This window comes from Eptatretus burgeri, chromosome 8 (genome assembly GCF_056783735.1).
Source record: "Eptatretus burgeri isolate ZD-2024b chromosome 8, Ebu_testis_v1, whole genome shotgun sequence".
NCBI lineage: Eukaryota > Metazoa > Chordata > Myxini > Myxiniformes > Myxinidae > Eptatretus > Eptatretus burgeri.
The window spans coordinates 18,754,296-18,771,829 of record NC_140968.1 but is presented as its reverse complement, the minus strand read 5'-3'; the positions used below and the strand labels follow the sequence as shown (position 1 = coordinate 18,771,829).

The following is a 17,534-nucleotide window of genomic DNA, read 5'->3' as shown; positions in this document are numbered from 1 at the left end:
AAGTTATTAGAAAGACACTAAAAGAAATGAAAACTTTAAAGTTTTATATGGGAGTGAAAATGAAAATGAAAAGAGAAGATGAGGAACAAACTCCTCATATGAGAACAGATCTTCATTTTATAACATCATTTCAAGATTTTTTGAATAGTGGGGTTTATGAAGAACTATCAAGACAAGAGGAGGATGTTGATAATACAGTGGTAGGAAGTGGATTTCATATTTTTAAAAAATCATCTTTTTAGATATAAACATTCTAAAATCAAACCCTCTTAAAGCTTCTTCTTATATTAAATTACGAAACGAAATAAAACTAAAGAAGGCAGTTATTAATATTAAGAACAATGATAATAAATGTTTTATCTGGTCTGTTCTTGCTCAGAAACATCCACCAAATTGTAATTCAGAAAGAGTAAAACAATATTTGAAATATGAGAATACCTTGGATATTAAAGATTTTAAATTCCCAATGCCACTAACAGATATTCCTAAATTTGAGAAAAACAATAATCTTTCTATTCATGTATATGGATTAACGGATACAAACAAAGTTCAAATATTAAAAATTTCAAACAACTATAAAAATGAACAAACACACATTGATCTTTTATATTTTAGTGTTGGAAAGAATTCACATTTTACATACATCAATAATTTATCAAGATTAATCTCTTCTCAGGTATTCAGAACAGCAAACAAAATATATCCTTGGAAGCGATGTCTTAATTCATTTCATACAAAAGAATGATGAAACAACATTCAAAATATTGCAGTAATCATAAATCAGCTGTAATTACAATGCCGAAACCTGGTGAAAAGATTTCTTTTGAAGATTATAATAAATCTATCATGCACCCATTTGTGATATATGCTGATTTTGAATGTATCCTAAAAAAGATAAATACTGCTTCTCCTAATCCAAAATAATCATATAAAAATAAACATCAAAAACATATTCCTTGTGGTTTCTGTTATTATATCAAATCATCTGTTGGAGAAAAGTATAATAAACTTGAACATTATAGTGGTAAAAAAGCTTCACAAGAGTTTGTAAAACGATTAGAAAAGGATTGTATAAGACTAACTAAATTAATGAACGAAACAAATGAACAGATGAAATTACACGAAGAAGAAAAATTAGAATTTAGAAAGAACAATATCTGTCATATTTGTGAGGCGGAAATTGAGGAGTCTAAAGTTAGGGATCATTGTCATCTTAATGGTAAATATAGAGGTCCCGCTTATTCCTGTTGTAATCTTAGTTATAAATTTCCTTCTTTTATCCAGTCTTTCTTCACAACAGCGCCAACTATGATACACATCTATTTATAAATGAACTTTCAAAAACACCAGGGAATATTTCTGCCATAACAAACACAAGTAAAAAGTATATTTCATTTCCAAAAATGATATTCACAAAACCTTTAACTCGTATTAGGTTTCTAGATTCTTACAAGTTTATGGGAACACCACTAGCCTACCTTGCATCAAATCTAATCTCCACGGGGTCTTTTCCAAATCTTAATTCATTCTTTCCAAAAGAGGAAATTCTAACTAAAGAGGAAATTCAGATTAAAGAGAGAATTCAAAGTAAAGAGGAAATTCTAATTTATGAGGAAATTAATGAAGAAATTCTAACTGAAGATGAAATTCTTATTATAAAGAAAATTCAAACAATGAATGAAATTCTAACTAAAGAGGAAATTCTGATGAAAGATGAAATTCTGATTAAAGAGGGAATTCTAACTCGAGAGGAAATTCAAACAAGGAATGAAATTCAAAGTAAAGAGAAAATTCTTACAAGTAAGGGAATTTATCCTTATGATTATATGGATTCATTTCTGAGATTTAAAGAAACACGACTTCCTTCAAAAGAAAGTTTTTATAATAACCTTTATGAAGAAGAGATAAGTGATAAGGAATATAAACACGCACAAGAAATTTGGAAAATATTTAAGATAAAGAACCTGGAGAATATCATGATTTGCATCTAAAAACAGATGTTTTATTGTTAGCTGATGTGTTTGAAGCTTTTAGATCACTCTGTCATAATAAAAATTGTTATGGATTAAATCCTGCCCACTATTTCACAGCTCCTGGTTTAGCTTGGAGTGCAATGTTGAAAATGACAAAACAAGATATAGATTTAATCAGTGATGTTGATATGCTTTTGATGATTGAGAAGTCTAAGAGAGGTGGAATATCACAAGTATGTTCAAAAAGATATGCTAAAGCAAATAATAAATATCTTCCAAATTATGATAGTGAAAAAGATAGTAATTATTTGATGTATTTTGATGCTAATAATTTGTATGGATGGGCAATGTCTCAATCTCTGCCTTATGGTAAATTAGAGTGGGTGGAAGAAAAGGATTAAGAAAAGGCTTTGATGAATATTGTTATTTCTTCTCAAGAGGAATTCAATGAGGAAGAAGAAGGTTATTATTTTGAAGTTGATTTGAGGTACCCGAGTGATCTTCATAATAAGCATAAAGACCTTTCTTTTGCATGTGAGAAAGAAACCCCAAAGAAAGAATGGTTAAGTGATTATCATAAAAGTTTTTATATTAAAGGCAAATCAACAGAAAAGTTATTAACAAAATTCTATGATAAAGAGGGATATGTTTTGCATCAGAGAAGCTTAAAACAGTTTTTGAGAGAAGGATTGAGAGTCACTAAAATTCATAGAGTTTAAAATTTAAACAAAGTCCTTGGATGAAAAAAGTATATTAAATTCAATACAGATATGAGAACAAATACAAAAGTAAAATTTGAAGGGGATTTCTATAAATTGATGAATTATGCTGTCTTTGGAAAGACAATGGAGAATGTTAGAAACAGGCAAAACATTAGATTTGCAACATCTTGGAAAGAAGCTTCGAGATTGATAAATAAACCAAGTTTTAAGAGAGAAGAGGTTTTTTCAGAGAACTTTTCTGCTATTAATATGGAAAAGGAAAGTATTGTAATGGATAAACCAATTTATATTGGAACAGCAGTTCTTGATTTATCAAAGATATTGATGTATGAATATTTGTATAATGGCTTAAAGAAAGAGTATGGTGAAAATGTTTCATTGTTGTATATGGACACTGATAGTTTTATCCTCGATATAAAAACTGATGATGTTTAGAAAGATATGAAGAAAAATATTGGAGTATATGATACAAGTAATTTTAATAAGAAGAGTGAGGTATTTTCCAAAAAGAATGAAAAGGTTATTGGTAAGTTTAAGGATGAGTTGGGTGGAAAAGTAATGAGTGAGTTTATTGGATTGAGAGCAAAGGCATATGCTTATAAGTATGGTGATCAGTTTGATAAGAGGTTAAAGGGAATAAAGAAATATGTAATAAAGAAATCAATAACTTTTAGAAATTATTATAATTGTTTGATGAATAAGAAAGAAGAATATTGGAAAATGAATACAATAAGAAGTTATAAACACAACATATATAGTGAAGAAGTAAATAAAAAGGCATTAGGAGCCTTTGATGATAAGAGATTTATTTTAGATAATGGAATAGATTGTGTTCCATATGGATATTGTATGATAGAGTTTATAGAATAGATTGTGTTTTAACGATGGGAAGATGGGTTAGGGTTTTTTAAGGGCTACCGCCGCGTTTTTTCACAATATATAAATGGTCAAACCAAGTATTAATCAAACTAAAGAGTGGAGAAAATCTCAGTCTTGGTATACAAATGGAAAACATAATGAATGTGAAAAATATCAAATAAGTCTTATTGAAAAAACAACTAAAACAAAGGTGAATAAAACAAATAAGCGAATCAATTTTAAAACTAGTAAGTTTGAGGATGTAAAGAAAAAAATAAATATCCTTGAATGGACTGAAAACTTTGATGGTTATCAATTGAACAATGAAAAAACAATTTACTATAATCTCAAAATGATGTGTGGCTCAGGAGGTGGTCAAACAAGAGCATTAAGAGAAGTTTATCATTTCATAATGGCACAAAAGGGGTATTTTAAAAAATATAAAGATTCAAATGTTTTGTTTTTAAATATTTTAGATGGGGATTATTGTGCAAAGAAAATTAAACTATTGAAGGAATTTGAGAATGAACAAATCTTTATAGGTTCAATGAGTGAGCTAAACAATATGCATTGGTTATTTGAAAAAAGAGTGTCCCGAGGCTTACGTGTTTCAGATATTTCTTTAGAATCACATTTCACAAATCACATTACTACTTGAACAAATCTTTATCTTATTGCATTGGTTATTTGAAAAAAAGTGTCCCGAGGTTAAAAGGGGAGACAAATAAATATACCTTGGGATAAAAAGGGGGTTTACTTTTTCGGAAAAAAAAAATATGAATCGCTGAAAATCCCCCATTCATTTACATGGGGAAAAGTGAGCCAGAATCAGTATATTCACCGTCCTGATCTTCAATCTGTGGGAAGGTGAATCCTTCCAGCATGTTCATGTAAATTGTAGATGGCAATGTACCCTCTGCAAAGAAAAACAAACCCACCAAGCAGTCATGGAGAAGGCCACACCACACATTGACCTTTGGACTATTACGTAAGGGTTTTCAGAGCCCCCACACTTTTCAGCGATTTCATGGACTGGATTCGAGGGAGGTTGTCGGAGAGATCAAGTTGCAGTGTATCATGTGGGAATGTCATAATCTCTGACCTCAATTTCACAGACGATGCAGTCATCTTTGTGGAATTGTTGCATATCCTTAGGGGCCCATCAAGGAGTTGAATGAATAGTCGGGGCTGCTGGGATTACGAGTTTCCTGGGTCAAAATTAATATCCAGCCTTTCAATGACATATTGGATGTTGTTTTCTTGTCTGTACTCATTTGTGGTGACGATGTTGTCACGCAGAGATTCACTTACCCTGGTAGTGATATTCATGCCTCTGCTGGCTGTGAGCCAGAGGCTATTAGATGTCTGGGTTAGGCCTGGGGAGTCATGGATTCACTGGACCATGGGGTGCAGTGCTGTCGGTACCTATGCAAGACGACAAAAGTCCAAGTCTTCATGTCCTTGGTGCTTCCAGTCTTGCTCTACAGATGTGAGACTTGGACTCTGACCAGGGATCTGAGATGTTTACTTAACTCCTTCGGTACCAGGTCTCTTTGGAGAGTTCTTGGCTATTGCTGGTCGGACTTTGTGTCCAACGAGCAGTTGCCGAGAGAGAATCAGATGAGATTTGTTACATGGAAAGTCCGTGAGTGGCAGCTATGTCTGTAGGGGCATGTGGCTCGTTTTCCTGACGCTGATCCAGCTCACCAGATTCTCTCAGCAAGGGAGCCTCATGGGTGGAGGAAGCCAATGGGTTGAACATGTGCCTCGTGGTTGTAGCACATTGATCGGAATCTCAAGGAGATGGGAATGGGCCAGGCATCTGCTTGGGGGATGGCCAGACAGAGGCCCCTGGAATAACAGTGGAAAGTGAACGCTGCGATGTGCTGCTTTAATAGATGCTCCCACACCTGACCTGAATGTTTGGATTGACCCCACTTTTGGCATGATAAATGTTTCTTTAATCTAATTGAATTGTTTGTCTGTTATTACTGTAATGTTCATTTTGATAAGAAAATTCAAATTGCTCACAGCATTATATCATTGCTTGTTCTGAGATTGGATACACGAACTGATGCATTGAGTAATTATCAGTAATAACAAGAAGTGTCATGACTCATGTGTGTTGTACATCATTTATTGGAGAACAATTTTACTATTTCTGTTCATGGTTAGCTTACTATAATATTTTCACTGTTCAACTGCAGAATAATTGCAGTCATTTGTCATATTGGAATGTACATTTGTCCATAAACTATCATGTCTTTATTCGTTAACACAGGAATTAATGACTGGAGATAGTTCATCAAAATTGTTCAATGGCTTGTAGATTACATTCGTAATATATTTGCTCTTTAACTATAATTAATGGTAACAGCATCTATCATTGAACACATCAAAGTATTGCCCAGAAGTTTGGAACCTAAATTGTAATTGAATGCATCCTGACAGATCTTTCATTGTGTCTTCATGGTTTATCATCCATCTCCACCTGCAATGCTCAATAAACTGTTAAAGCAAGACAAGTCATTCTGATTTCACCTTCAACATTTATTTCAACAAAACTGCAGAAATTTAAAAGTATATCTCACTTGACTGCACTTGGATTAATAGAGGCAAAACCGAAAGAGAGGCATGAAAAAGGATTTTAAAATATTTTCTTCTTACAAAATGGCATCCACAATACTTTGTTAGGGCACGGGATCCTGCATTTGAGCTAACTTCCGATCATCAGCAAAGTCGTGGAATCCATCATCGCAGTTGATATAAATCATACCTTTTATCCAACAACCTCATCACAAATCATCAATTTAGTTTCAGACCAGGTCACTCTAACTTGGACATGCTGCTTTTGCTCTCCCAAAAATCGTTGGAGGCCTTCAATTACAGACATGACAACAAAGCCATCTCTCTGGGCATATCTCGAGCTTTCGATATGGTCTGACATCCTGCATTGCTCTCCAAATTGTCTGCCTTTCGAATCCAAGTATACTCCATTCTTGGATAACTCACTTCCTCCACACTCTCGTAGCCAATATGGGGCTCTCAACGGAACCCTTTCTTCTCCCCTCCCTGTCAAGGCTAGACCCAATGCAGTGTTTCTAGCCCCATCTTATTCCTAATCTTCATCAATGATCTCATTGACTCTCTGGAAAATCCTCATTGTTTCTTTGCTGATGACTCCACTCTTTGCCATGAAATCCCTCATCTTTCTGACAGACAGCAGCCTCTTACCTCTCTTTGGACCTGAACAAAGATCACAAACTGGTCAAACACCCATCTTCCTCGACTTCTCTCCCCCTCTTTTCCTCCCCCAAGGACCATACCACCAACACATCAACTTTCAAAACAACCCTCTTGAAGAGGTTCAGTCACTCAAACTCATGGGTCTCACTCTTAGCCATGATCTCTCTTGGGCAAGCCACATTTCAAAGTTGTCCTCCAAAACCAGACTTGACATCCTCTGTCATGCATAGTCTGAGCTCCTATCAACCTACACAGCTTGGTACACCTGAGCTCCTATCCGCATACAAGGCTTTCGTCCATAGCTTAATGGAGTACTCCTCTCCCATCTGGGCTGGCTCCTTTAGCTCCCATCTTGTTCAGCATGAAGCTGTGGAATTTAAGGCTTTTAAGATCATTGGAATCTCTCAAGATGAATCTGAGTCTATGGGCCTCTCACTTCGCCAACACTAACAGGTCGGTGGTCTCAAACTTCTTCCAAATCACTTCTGGTCTTTCACCTTCTTCCCTCTCCATGCTTCCTCTCTCCGAAGTATATTCAGGATGCATGTAGTCCACCAGCAACCCCTTCAGAGTGAAACTGCAAATATCCAGAACCACTGCTTGCCTTAACTCATGTATTCCTCTTTTTCCCCACATTTTTCAATCTGATTCTTCCCTCCAGGTCTTAAAGACATCTGTTCACCACCATCTCAAGTCATCACCCATCTAAAACAATGATTTTTTCTACACCCGTTAAACAATCCCCACCACTTCGAAAATTCTGCTTATATATGCAATTTTTTCACACCTTACGTTGTCCCCTACCCCTCATCGTTACCTGAATCTCTCATTTGTCAATCTCCATCTGTTTTTCCCCTTTCTACTGCTGTTCCCTTCATTATGTTGTGTCCTGATCCGTTCAGTGTCCGAGCTCTTTCCCGAGCTGAGACCATGTTGAACAAGGGTCGAATCCAATCGACTCGAGGGTTGAATGAACATTCTCCTCCTTCTCAGGTGCAAAATACACAGTGAATGAGTGAAGATCGAAAGACAGTGGGTCAGGATGATGGAGGACTGAAAATGGTGTATTGCCTCTTGAAAACCCAGGAAGGAAGATCAGGATTGGACTTCCACTCATCCGTTGCCTTTTCCCCTTGGATAAGCTCATCCAATGCTCGAATGTAGTGATTGTGGAGAGCATCAGGAATGTGGGATGCCATCCAGGCGTTTTGAATCGGCATATTGGCGATTGTTTCATAATTTTCTGTTTGGCAATTATCAGTTGAGGAATATCCCCTCGATGTTGCTTCTTCCTTTCAAAGTTTTTAATCTATTCCACCTTCTTCTTGTGTTCTTTTCAGTTTTCATAAATCCCTTTCCAGAACTAGTTCATCTTTTTGAGGTGGAGGGATTGCAACACTCTGCTTCTACTTCCTAAGTTTTTGATTAAATCTTATGAGTAAATTTTCAAACTGCTGGTCTTTTCTTCTGTCATTTACTTAGTCTGAGTTTTTTTAGGCTTTCATTGGTTATTTCCATACAGATTTCAGGAGGTGGAAGGAATTCTCCCAGAACTTAAAATCTCCACCTCCTTTTTGGTAAAGGATCATGATTCCTGAATCAAACTGTGAAATGTCGTTCTCATAGCCTCGTTCCAAGGGCTCTTTCCAAAATCTTCACTGAATGTTTGACAACTTCCATTTGCAGCTCGTTTCGAGTGATGTTCCCATGATTATTTTAAGTACTCAGGAAGGGTTTTCTTTATCATTCCTGTAGCTCCATCTATCACTGGAATAATTTCAGCTTTCTTCAATTTCCAAGTCGTCTTCACCACATTTTTCAGATCCTGGCATTTGGTCATTTTCCTGATTTCTGTGGCTTTTAGTCCAAAGTCATTGGGAACTGAAACCTCAATCAACAATGCTGACTTTTCCTTTTTGTGTTTGAGCTCGATGTCCCGACACAATGCTTTTTTTGTGGTGTCCCCACTCCCCACCATTTTCTTAAAGGCATTCATGTCATGTCCTTGGTCTTGAGCATTTATGATGACTCGTTCTCCATCACAATTCATAGCCATTCCAAAGAGCCTTCCTTTTCGATCCATGTTCAGTCAAGTTCTTTTTTTAAATCTACCTGCTCTTTTATCATTCTCCTATTTGTCAGAGTATATCCACGACTTATTTTTGTAGTTTTTCTTGTTTTTTTTCATTGCAATCATTGGGGCTGTGTTTGTTTATTTCTGTTTCATTTTACTGTGTAGTATCCAACATTTGTACCTGTTTTTGGAAGTTGTTGCTAAATTAATCAAGGATCCTTTTTCTGGTTTGTCGTTTTCTTGCTCGTGTACACATCTCATACTATAGTCTGTTGAGCTTTTCACATATTCTGCTAGTCCAACACATGATGTTCTGTGCACTTGGTTCAGCTCAATCATACCACCTCTTCATTCTCATTTTGATAAGTGCAACCTCAGTATGCATAGAATTTTAGAGAACATCTTCTGAGTAGTTAGAAGCTTCCTTGTTTTGGTGACTAAATTGTTGATATCCAATTGTGGCCGGTTTATAATTGCACAGCAACATTGGAATACCAACAATGCAATTTGGTTTATAGCTTTGGTTTTGTTAATTGTAGAAAGCGATGACTTCAGAATTAGTCTCATTTTGTGTTGGGACTCTGCTGATTATTTTACGCATTTTTTTGTGTTGTAACTCGGGCCTTCTCTTCTGAGGTATTTGCAGGATGCTTCGTTTTCTCGTTCCTGTATTGTTGTCTGTTGTTTTTGTGTGGATTTTTGGTATGCTCTCCTGCATCTCTCCTCACATGCACATTCAAATCACATTTTTCAGAGAAACCCTTCTCACATGTGGAGCATTTGTTGGGACATTCTCCTGTGTGGATCCTCATATGCTTATTTAAATCACCTTTTCGAGAGAAATCTTTATCACATGTGGAGCATTTGTAAGGATGCTCTCCTGTGTGTATCGTCATATGAATATTTAAATGGCTTTGACAAGAGAAATATTTATCACATGTGGAGCATTTGTAAAGACGTTCTCCTGTGTGGATCCTCATATGCTTATTTAAATCACCTTTTTGAGAAAAATCTTTATCACATGTGGAGCATTTGTAAGGACGCTCTCCTGTGTGGATCCTCATATGTATATTCAAATAGCTTTTACGAGAGAAATCTTTATCACATGTGGAGCATTTGTAAGGATGCTCTCCTGTGTGGATCCTCATGTGGTTATTAAAGGTGCCTTTCTCAGAGAAACCTTTCTCACAGATAGAGCATTTGTAAGGACGCTCTCCTGTGTGGATCCTCATATGCTTATTTAAAGTACCTTTTTGAGAGAAATCTTTATCACATATGGAGCATGTGTGAGGACGCTCTCCTGTGTGGATCCTCATGTGCATATTTAAATCACTTTTGTGAGAGAAACCTTTATCACATATGGAACATTTGCGAGGTCGCTGTCCTGTGTGAATCCTCATATGCTTAATCAAGGCACGTTTATAAGAGAAACCCTCAGCACATATCGGGCATTTGTAAGGACGCTCTCCTGTGTGGATCCTCGAATGTACATTCAAACTGCTTTTTCGAGAGAAACCTTGATCACAAACAGAGCATTTGTGTGGGCGTTCTCCTCTGTGGGTCCTCATGTGTATTTTGATGTTTCTCGGTGAAGTAAAATCTGCACTGCATATATTACACTCATAACACATTTGACTTTCGATAACCTTTTGGGGTTTGATTAATTTAACATTGGTCTTTGTGCTGTTTTCACCAGACGTGCACTTGTATTTTGAAGGTTGTGTCTTGTTCTTGTGATTGGTTGTTCAAAATAGACATCTTCTTCACTATCAAGCTGCTCCTGGACCTCATCTGCCCAACTGGACTTCTTGCTTGTTCTGCAAAAACAAACAAGAGGTTATTTTACATTTTTTTTTTTTGTAAAACTCAAAATGCAAGATATTTCTTGATTTCAAAAATTTTATAAACCCTGAAGTCAAAAGATTGTATGTTCTTTTTGTCGGTTTCTGCTCATGTGTTGCAGAACAGGTAGTGCTGCCATTTGTCAAATAAACATCTGAATCTTCCTTTCTCGAAACAGATCTAAAAGTTTATGAGAAAGATGAACCGTTGTGTCATCAAGAATCCACATTTACAAGATAAACATCACTTGAAAATAACGAAGGACGTCAGGTGTAAAACACTGCCAAATGTAAACCCGGTCAATATGTGGTAGGCAATAGACGTCATTTCCGCTGTTAGAACGAGGCTCCATAAAGCTGCCGCTATTCCGGGAGATGAATCGAGGTGTTTAAAATGAAAAATATACATATATATTGTTACGAATTCTGACCCGCCAGGCATGCGAGCGATTGCGTAACTCCAATCGCGACCGCGTCGCCCACCAGAATGGACAATTCAGTCGTGACCCTCCTTGGAACTATCACCAGGAGCTAGTCACGGGTGGCTCTTTCGACCCCACCACAATCGTGCCAATTGGCAACCCGCGCAGGATAGGGTTGTTCGCCAAACTCGACCTACCTAAGTACCTGCGCGGGTAGTTGACCGGGCGATCGTACCTCGCCGCTGGCTGGCCTCGGACACAAACCGCTTAAGCGGTCCTTCCATGCTTCAGTGATCACCAAGCGGTGTTATCGCCAGCCCCGATGGACGTGATTAGTGACCGGGTGCTTACACCCTTCTACCAATTCCTTCCGTGATGCAAGATGGAACTTTCAAACAAGGGAAAGGACGCAACGGAACGGGGAACAGTTGGACAAGTACATTTATTACACACTCAGACAAGGCAAGCACGTATACACAGCAATACAGTAAGAATGCAATTTACAAGCAAGAGTTACAACCGAATAAAGCAATGTTTATTTACATGCACTTAAACAGTTTCTACTTTACAAGACACGGCGCCACAACACGCATTCAAAGAAAAAGCAAGAAAAGACCCCCTCATAGACAAGGGAGTCAGACTGGGGCCGTGGGCCTAATGCGCGTGGAACCTGGAGGAGCGGCCAGGTCCACGAGACCGAAGGGTCTTACCCGTGCCCTCATGGCGCGATGGCGGGCAAGCCGCGATGTCAGCATAGCTGCGCCTGGCTTCGTGCCCCTGGCGTGGTCGGTGAGCTCTCTCCGGCGCTCCCCGTCTGCCTTTCCCGTCGGCTTCGAGCTCCGTCTCCCGACTCAACTGCCCCGCCGACAAGCTGCTGCCACTCCACTGCTCCCACTTTTCCGCGCTCTCCAGACTGCCACTCTTCTGCGCTCTCCAGACCCTCCAGACTTCCACTCTTCTGCGCTCTCCAGACCCTCCAGACTTGACTTTCCTTCCCACACTCCGCCGCTCCCACTTGACTGCTCTGCCACGAGCTGCGCCGTGCTCACACTTATATAGCCCGGGGGAGGGGCGTACATGCAAATTTCTGGATCACAGCGGGTTGGGAGGCGGGGCAACACCACCCGATGCTCAGCCATTGGGCGAATGAAAAGGGGAGGTGAAGCATTCCTGATCAGCTTTTTGAGGCGAAAGGAACGCATTCACAGCCCATGGCACGACGTGTGGTAGAAAGGTGGAGGTGGTGGGAGTTTGGTTGTTGGCGGGCGTCGTTTGAGAATGGAGGTGAAGCGATGTTTGCGGGATAGAGTTGTGGAGGTGAAGAGGCGAAGGTGGTGGTGTTTGAGCTGTAGTTGTTTGGGAATGATGTTGGTGGTGGCGATTTGGTTGTTGGGGTATAGATGGTGGTGGCGATTTGGTTGTTGGGGGATGATTGGTCCAAAATAATGATAGAGAAAAGAAAAACGGCTATCTCAAAGGATCGCAGCCCGGTGAACACGGAATGTCCCTTTAAACAATGTTGGGGAAATCTAACGACACACATACTTATCGTCATAACTGATCGAAGGACCCTTTATGGTGTATTGCGAATTTCCATAGCGGTAACACTACCCCCTCCCCTTTTTACAGACTCGTCCCGAGTTGTCTAGTTTTCGTATGCCATCATGTGTAAGTTCTCCCCTAGTACAATTTACCTTCGGATCCCTGAGTGCGACATTCATGGTAATCGTGTCCCCAAAATAAATAACCTACGGGCTGAGTAACTAACTAAACAAACCCACTCATACAGACGACTTAAATAAATTGCCGGCGTGAAGACTTACATGCCGGGGGGTGCAAAACACATTTACAATTCACAACTTAACAACTTAACTTACAAAATTTACACTAAACCATGGCCCAGGATCTATGGACTCTGTGAAGAAACAAGAAATACAGCAAGGAGACGGTGCTCACACGCAGTCTCTGGCTCATGAACAATGCAGGTGACAGGGAAGATGGCCGGCTGCTCACACGCAGTCCAAGACCTCCCCCCTTTTAAAATGGACGCAGTGAACACAACGGCGCATGAGCTGTGCAACGCAGTCTCCGTGCTGGCTCAAGCAGCACACGCAATGAACAGTGTACGGGCCGCCGGTGAAGGCCCGTGTTGCAGCTGCCATCAGGGCAGTCCCTGCAAATTTGCGCGGTGATCCTGGCGCACATGGTAATGAACAGGGGTGGGGGGGGGATGCAAAACAGGACGGGGCTGGTGGACATGGGCAGTAGGCATGGCATGGCAAAGGTGAACAGGCAAGGCATGGCATGACAAGGCTGCTGTAGCAAACACAGCCGGCAGATGAAATGACCGGCACAGGCCTTGCAGCAAAAACAGCCGTTAGACGATCCGACCGGCACAGGCCTTGCAGTAAACACCAGCAGACGATCCGGCCGGCACAGACCTTGCAGCAACAGCCAGCCGATGAAGTTGGCCAGCCTCTTGCCTTGAAATGGAGGTTGGTGGAGGGAGTGTGGTGGTGCTGGCCACTCGGAAGGCGGGCTCGGACCTACCTACTGTCTCCTTCCCAACCTATCGCCTTTGCCTGTCTCTGTCCATACCCACTCCCTTAATTTGTCAAGACCCGATTTAGCCCCAACTTATTTTTTCGTTTTTATTTTTATTTTTTACTTCCCCTCTATAAATCGTCCCCTAACCCCCTTTATCGTCCTTGTTCGGCTAACCTATCCTGTCTCCTAGCCTACTCCCAACCCCTACGTTCCCTTCCGGGAGGGGAATAAGGGAGAGCTAGCATCCTGTGTCGAGGCCCCACTCAAGCCTCAGGATGGCCTCCTCAGACTAAAGCGATCTTTACCCAAAGTGGGTCCAGCGGCCCACAACGAGAGTGAAGGGATGGATGGTGCGGAGGGGTACACTTCCTATCTTCCCTATCCATTTACCTTTAAACTACCCCGGGGCTTTCAACAAGCGCCTCTCGCTTAAACTATCGGTTCGAACAACCAAGATTCCCGTCGCCTGTGTTGGTGTCCTCGCAAATTCCAGGCCATGCGCTCCAATTTTCTTCCCGTGCCCTCACACGGTCTCACGGCTGGGACGCGTGGCTCCCTTGGCAGTAACTATCCTCTGCCGATTCTCCTACGATGGCACCCCCGGGCACTACACTGCCTCCGAGCCTTCCAGCCCCCTAAACACTGGGAGTGTCCTCCCTGGCAATGCCCCTGAAAACGCTCACGTGGCAGGCTGGCGCCCGGGCCCCTTTCCGAGGGTCACCCGTGCCCACGACACTGCCCACGCGGCCAATGGCGCCACGGGCCCCCACATCATGCGGGCGCACCTATGCCCACTACGCTATCCCGGCCCCCCATGGGCCCTTGGCATACCGCGGCCGACTTGCCCGGTGCCCGGGGTACCCACTCAGCGATACTCATCTTTTGCAGCCACGCTCCCAGCCCGTCAACAGGGCTCCTGCACCCCTTCAAAAAGGTTTCGAGCCTACACTCCCATCAACAGCAAAACGACTTCCATTTTGTCAATTTCACTAACCCACTAACTCACATTACTCTGACCCCAGGGTCCCTTGGGCGGGAATCACTCTTCCCCCCAATCACTCATCGCACCATGCATTGCACCTTCACTCTATTCACACAGACCCGCTGGCCTCACTCACTCATCATGTACTTTTTCCACTTCACACATCGCTGAATCCTGCCATCCTGCCATCCTGCCCACGACATCCCCTAACTACCTCGTGCTCCCACGTCGTCCCTTACACTACAGCACGTCCTTTTAACACTACGTAGCTAAGCTACGTCCCCTCTACACACTCACTGTCTGTCACTGTCTTCCAATCCTCAAATCATTTTCCCTTCCTAAATCTGCACTAAATCCCTCCACCTAATCCATTCCACGGACTCCATGAGGACTTACCCCGGCCCCATGAAGCCGGTCTCGCTGAGCTAACCCTTCCCCCTGACTAGTTGTCATCCTGTGCCCAGCCAAGGGGGTCTTCCACCCCTTGCCCAGGGAATCCTGTTCACCCGAAAGCGAGGCTTGCTTTTTTTTTTTCATGCGCATGCACCAGCGCGGCAACTCGCAACCTGCGCACCTTGCCCGTGACGTCATGGCAGCTGTTCGCGTACCCCGTCCCTCTTGGACGGTCCCATCCGGCAGGGATCTCCCCTCCTGCCGGATTCCAACCCTACGTGCAGCCATGACGTCACCCTGCGCATTCAAAACAAGCCTCGCGTTTCGGGGGGTTCCCAACACGAACACATGTGCTCTGCCCGTCGGAGCTTCACACACAAGCTCGCGTGGAGAACCCGTCTGGTCCAAATCCGTATCCAGCCTACCTTTTGTCCGTCCGCGGGATCGGCAACATCCACCGCTGGCGTTTACGGACCGGGCTTCACTCGCGCAGCCGCGTACGTGGCGGCCTCGTGCGTACCACAGCACAGACCCCGCGCTCGCCGCTGGGTAAAACCCGGCGCGGTCCCCAATCCAGCTACGGCCGCTACCCGGCCTTTGTCGTTCACCTGACGCCGTCGTCGTCTCCATTCCCTCCACGTGCTCAAACTCCCGCGTCTCACGAGACTCACACACTTCACCATTACACTCACTCTCAGAGATGCGGCTGCGTGCTCCCTCATACACAGCGACCTTACACACGCTGTCCCTCTCACACTCGGCCGTTCACGCATGCATGCCATTTCCCTCGCACACGTGGCTCCACTCACACACGGCCTTCCACTCGCACAGGGGGTTTCACTCATACCTCTGTCACACACACCCCTTCACTCACACACGGCGTGCAGGGAAGCACACATTTTGGCACCCTCGCAACCACACCACTCGCACACGGGGCTTCACTCCCACTCGGGGTCTCATCCACACACGGGGCCTCCGTCACACACGCGGTCGCTCTCACACATGCCCATCCATTCAAGCTATGCATGTGTTTCAGCACACATTTCGCCACGCTCGTGAACACACACACCGGCACATTCACGCTGGGTATGAGTGCCACAAGGGGTTCCGGGGCCTCTATACCCCCCAAGCTCTCCATGCACCCGTCAACAGCACTCATCCCCTCAACTCCGCGAAGCTCGACCAGACCCACCTGGTCGTGAATCGCTTCAAGGGGGCAAACTCCCTCCCCTCGTTCCTGGAGGAGGCTATCCAGCTGCTCGCACCGGGTCTCGAGACATTCCCCAAGCTCTTGCTCATCGTCCTCCACTAACTATGTGTGTGTGTGCTCATTTTTCACCCCGTATTTATCGTGTCGTCTCTCCGCTACCGTTTCCATCTCCCGCGTCTCTATACATTTTATTTCCTTTATTAACCTCCGCCATCTTCGAAGATGGATGGAGGTTACTGTTTTCACCCCTTTCTGTTTGTTTGTTTGTTTGTTTGTGAACAGTATTACAGAAAAAGTCCTCGACGGATTTCGACGAAACTTGGTGGGGGGGGGGGGTAAGGTATGGTCCAAGGATCATGCCATTAAATTTTGGACTTGGTCCCCCCCCCCCACCCCCGAAAAAAATTTAGAGAAAAAAATTTTTTTTTTTGCATTTCTACATGTTTTAAGTGATTTCCAACCCCCCCAAAAATTGTTACCCCCCCAAAAAGAGAGAAATTTTTTTTGCATTTCTACATGTTTTAAATGATTTCCAACCCCCCCCCCAAAAAAAAAATTGTTAGAGAATTTTTTTTTTTTGCATTTCTACATGTTTTAAGTGATTTCCAACACCCCCCCCCAAAAAAAAATAGAGAAATTTTTTTTGCATTTCTACAAGTTTTAAGTGATTTCCAACCCCCCCAAAAAAAATTGTTAGAGAATTTTTTTTTCACATTCTACATGTTTTAAGTGCTTTCCACACCCCCCCCAAAAAAAAATTGTTACCCCCCCCCAAAAAAATTGTTAGAGAATTTTTTTTTTTTGCATTTCTACATATTTTAAGTGATTTCCAACCCCCTCCAAAAAAATTGTTTGAGAAAATTTTTTTTTTTTTGCATTTCTACGTTTTAAGTGATTTCCAACCCCCCCCCCAAAAAAAAAATTGTTAGAGAATTTTTATTTTTGCATTTCTACATGTTTTAAGTGATTTCCTACTACTCCAAAAATTGTTATTCCCACCAAAAAATAGAGAATTTTTTTTTGCATTTCTACATGTTTTAAATGATTTCCAACCCCCCCCAAAAAGAAATTGTTAGAGAAATTTTTTTTTTGCATTTCTACATGTTTTAAGTGATTTCCAACACCCCCCAAAAAAAGAGAAATTTCTTTTTGCATTTCTACAAGTTTTAAGTGATTTCCAACCCCCCCAAAAAAAAATTGTTAGAGAATTTTTTTTTGCATTCTACATGTTTTAAGTGATTTCCTAACCCCCCAAAAAAATTGTTA

General features: G+C 41.9%; 1 protein-coding gene across 1 annotated transcript in view; it reads right to left on the bottom strand.

Moving 5' to 3' along the window:
• Positions 1–7,422: 7,422 nt before the first annotated feature.
• Positions 7,423–17,534, bottom strand: part of LOC147021235 (uncharacterized) — an 81,490-nt gene continuing 71,378 nt past the window's right edge. Inside the window, exon 5 of the mRNA XM_085891027.1 lies at positions 7,423–10,690. Within this exon, the coding sequence (XP_085747153.1) occupies positions 9,467–10,504 (1,038 nt within the window). The 5' untranslated portion in view covers positions 10,505–10,690 and the 3' untranslated portion in view covers positions 7,423–9,466. The remainder of the gene's footprint in view (positions 10,691–17,534) is intronic.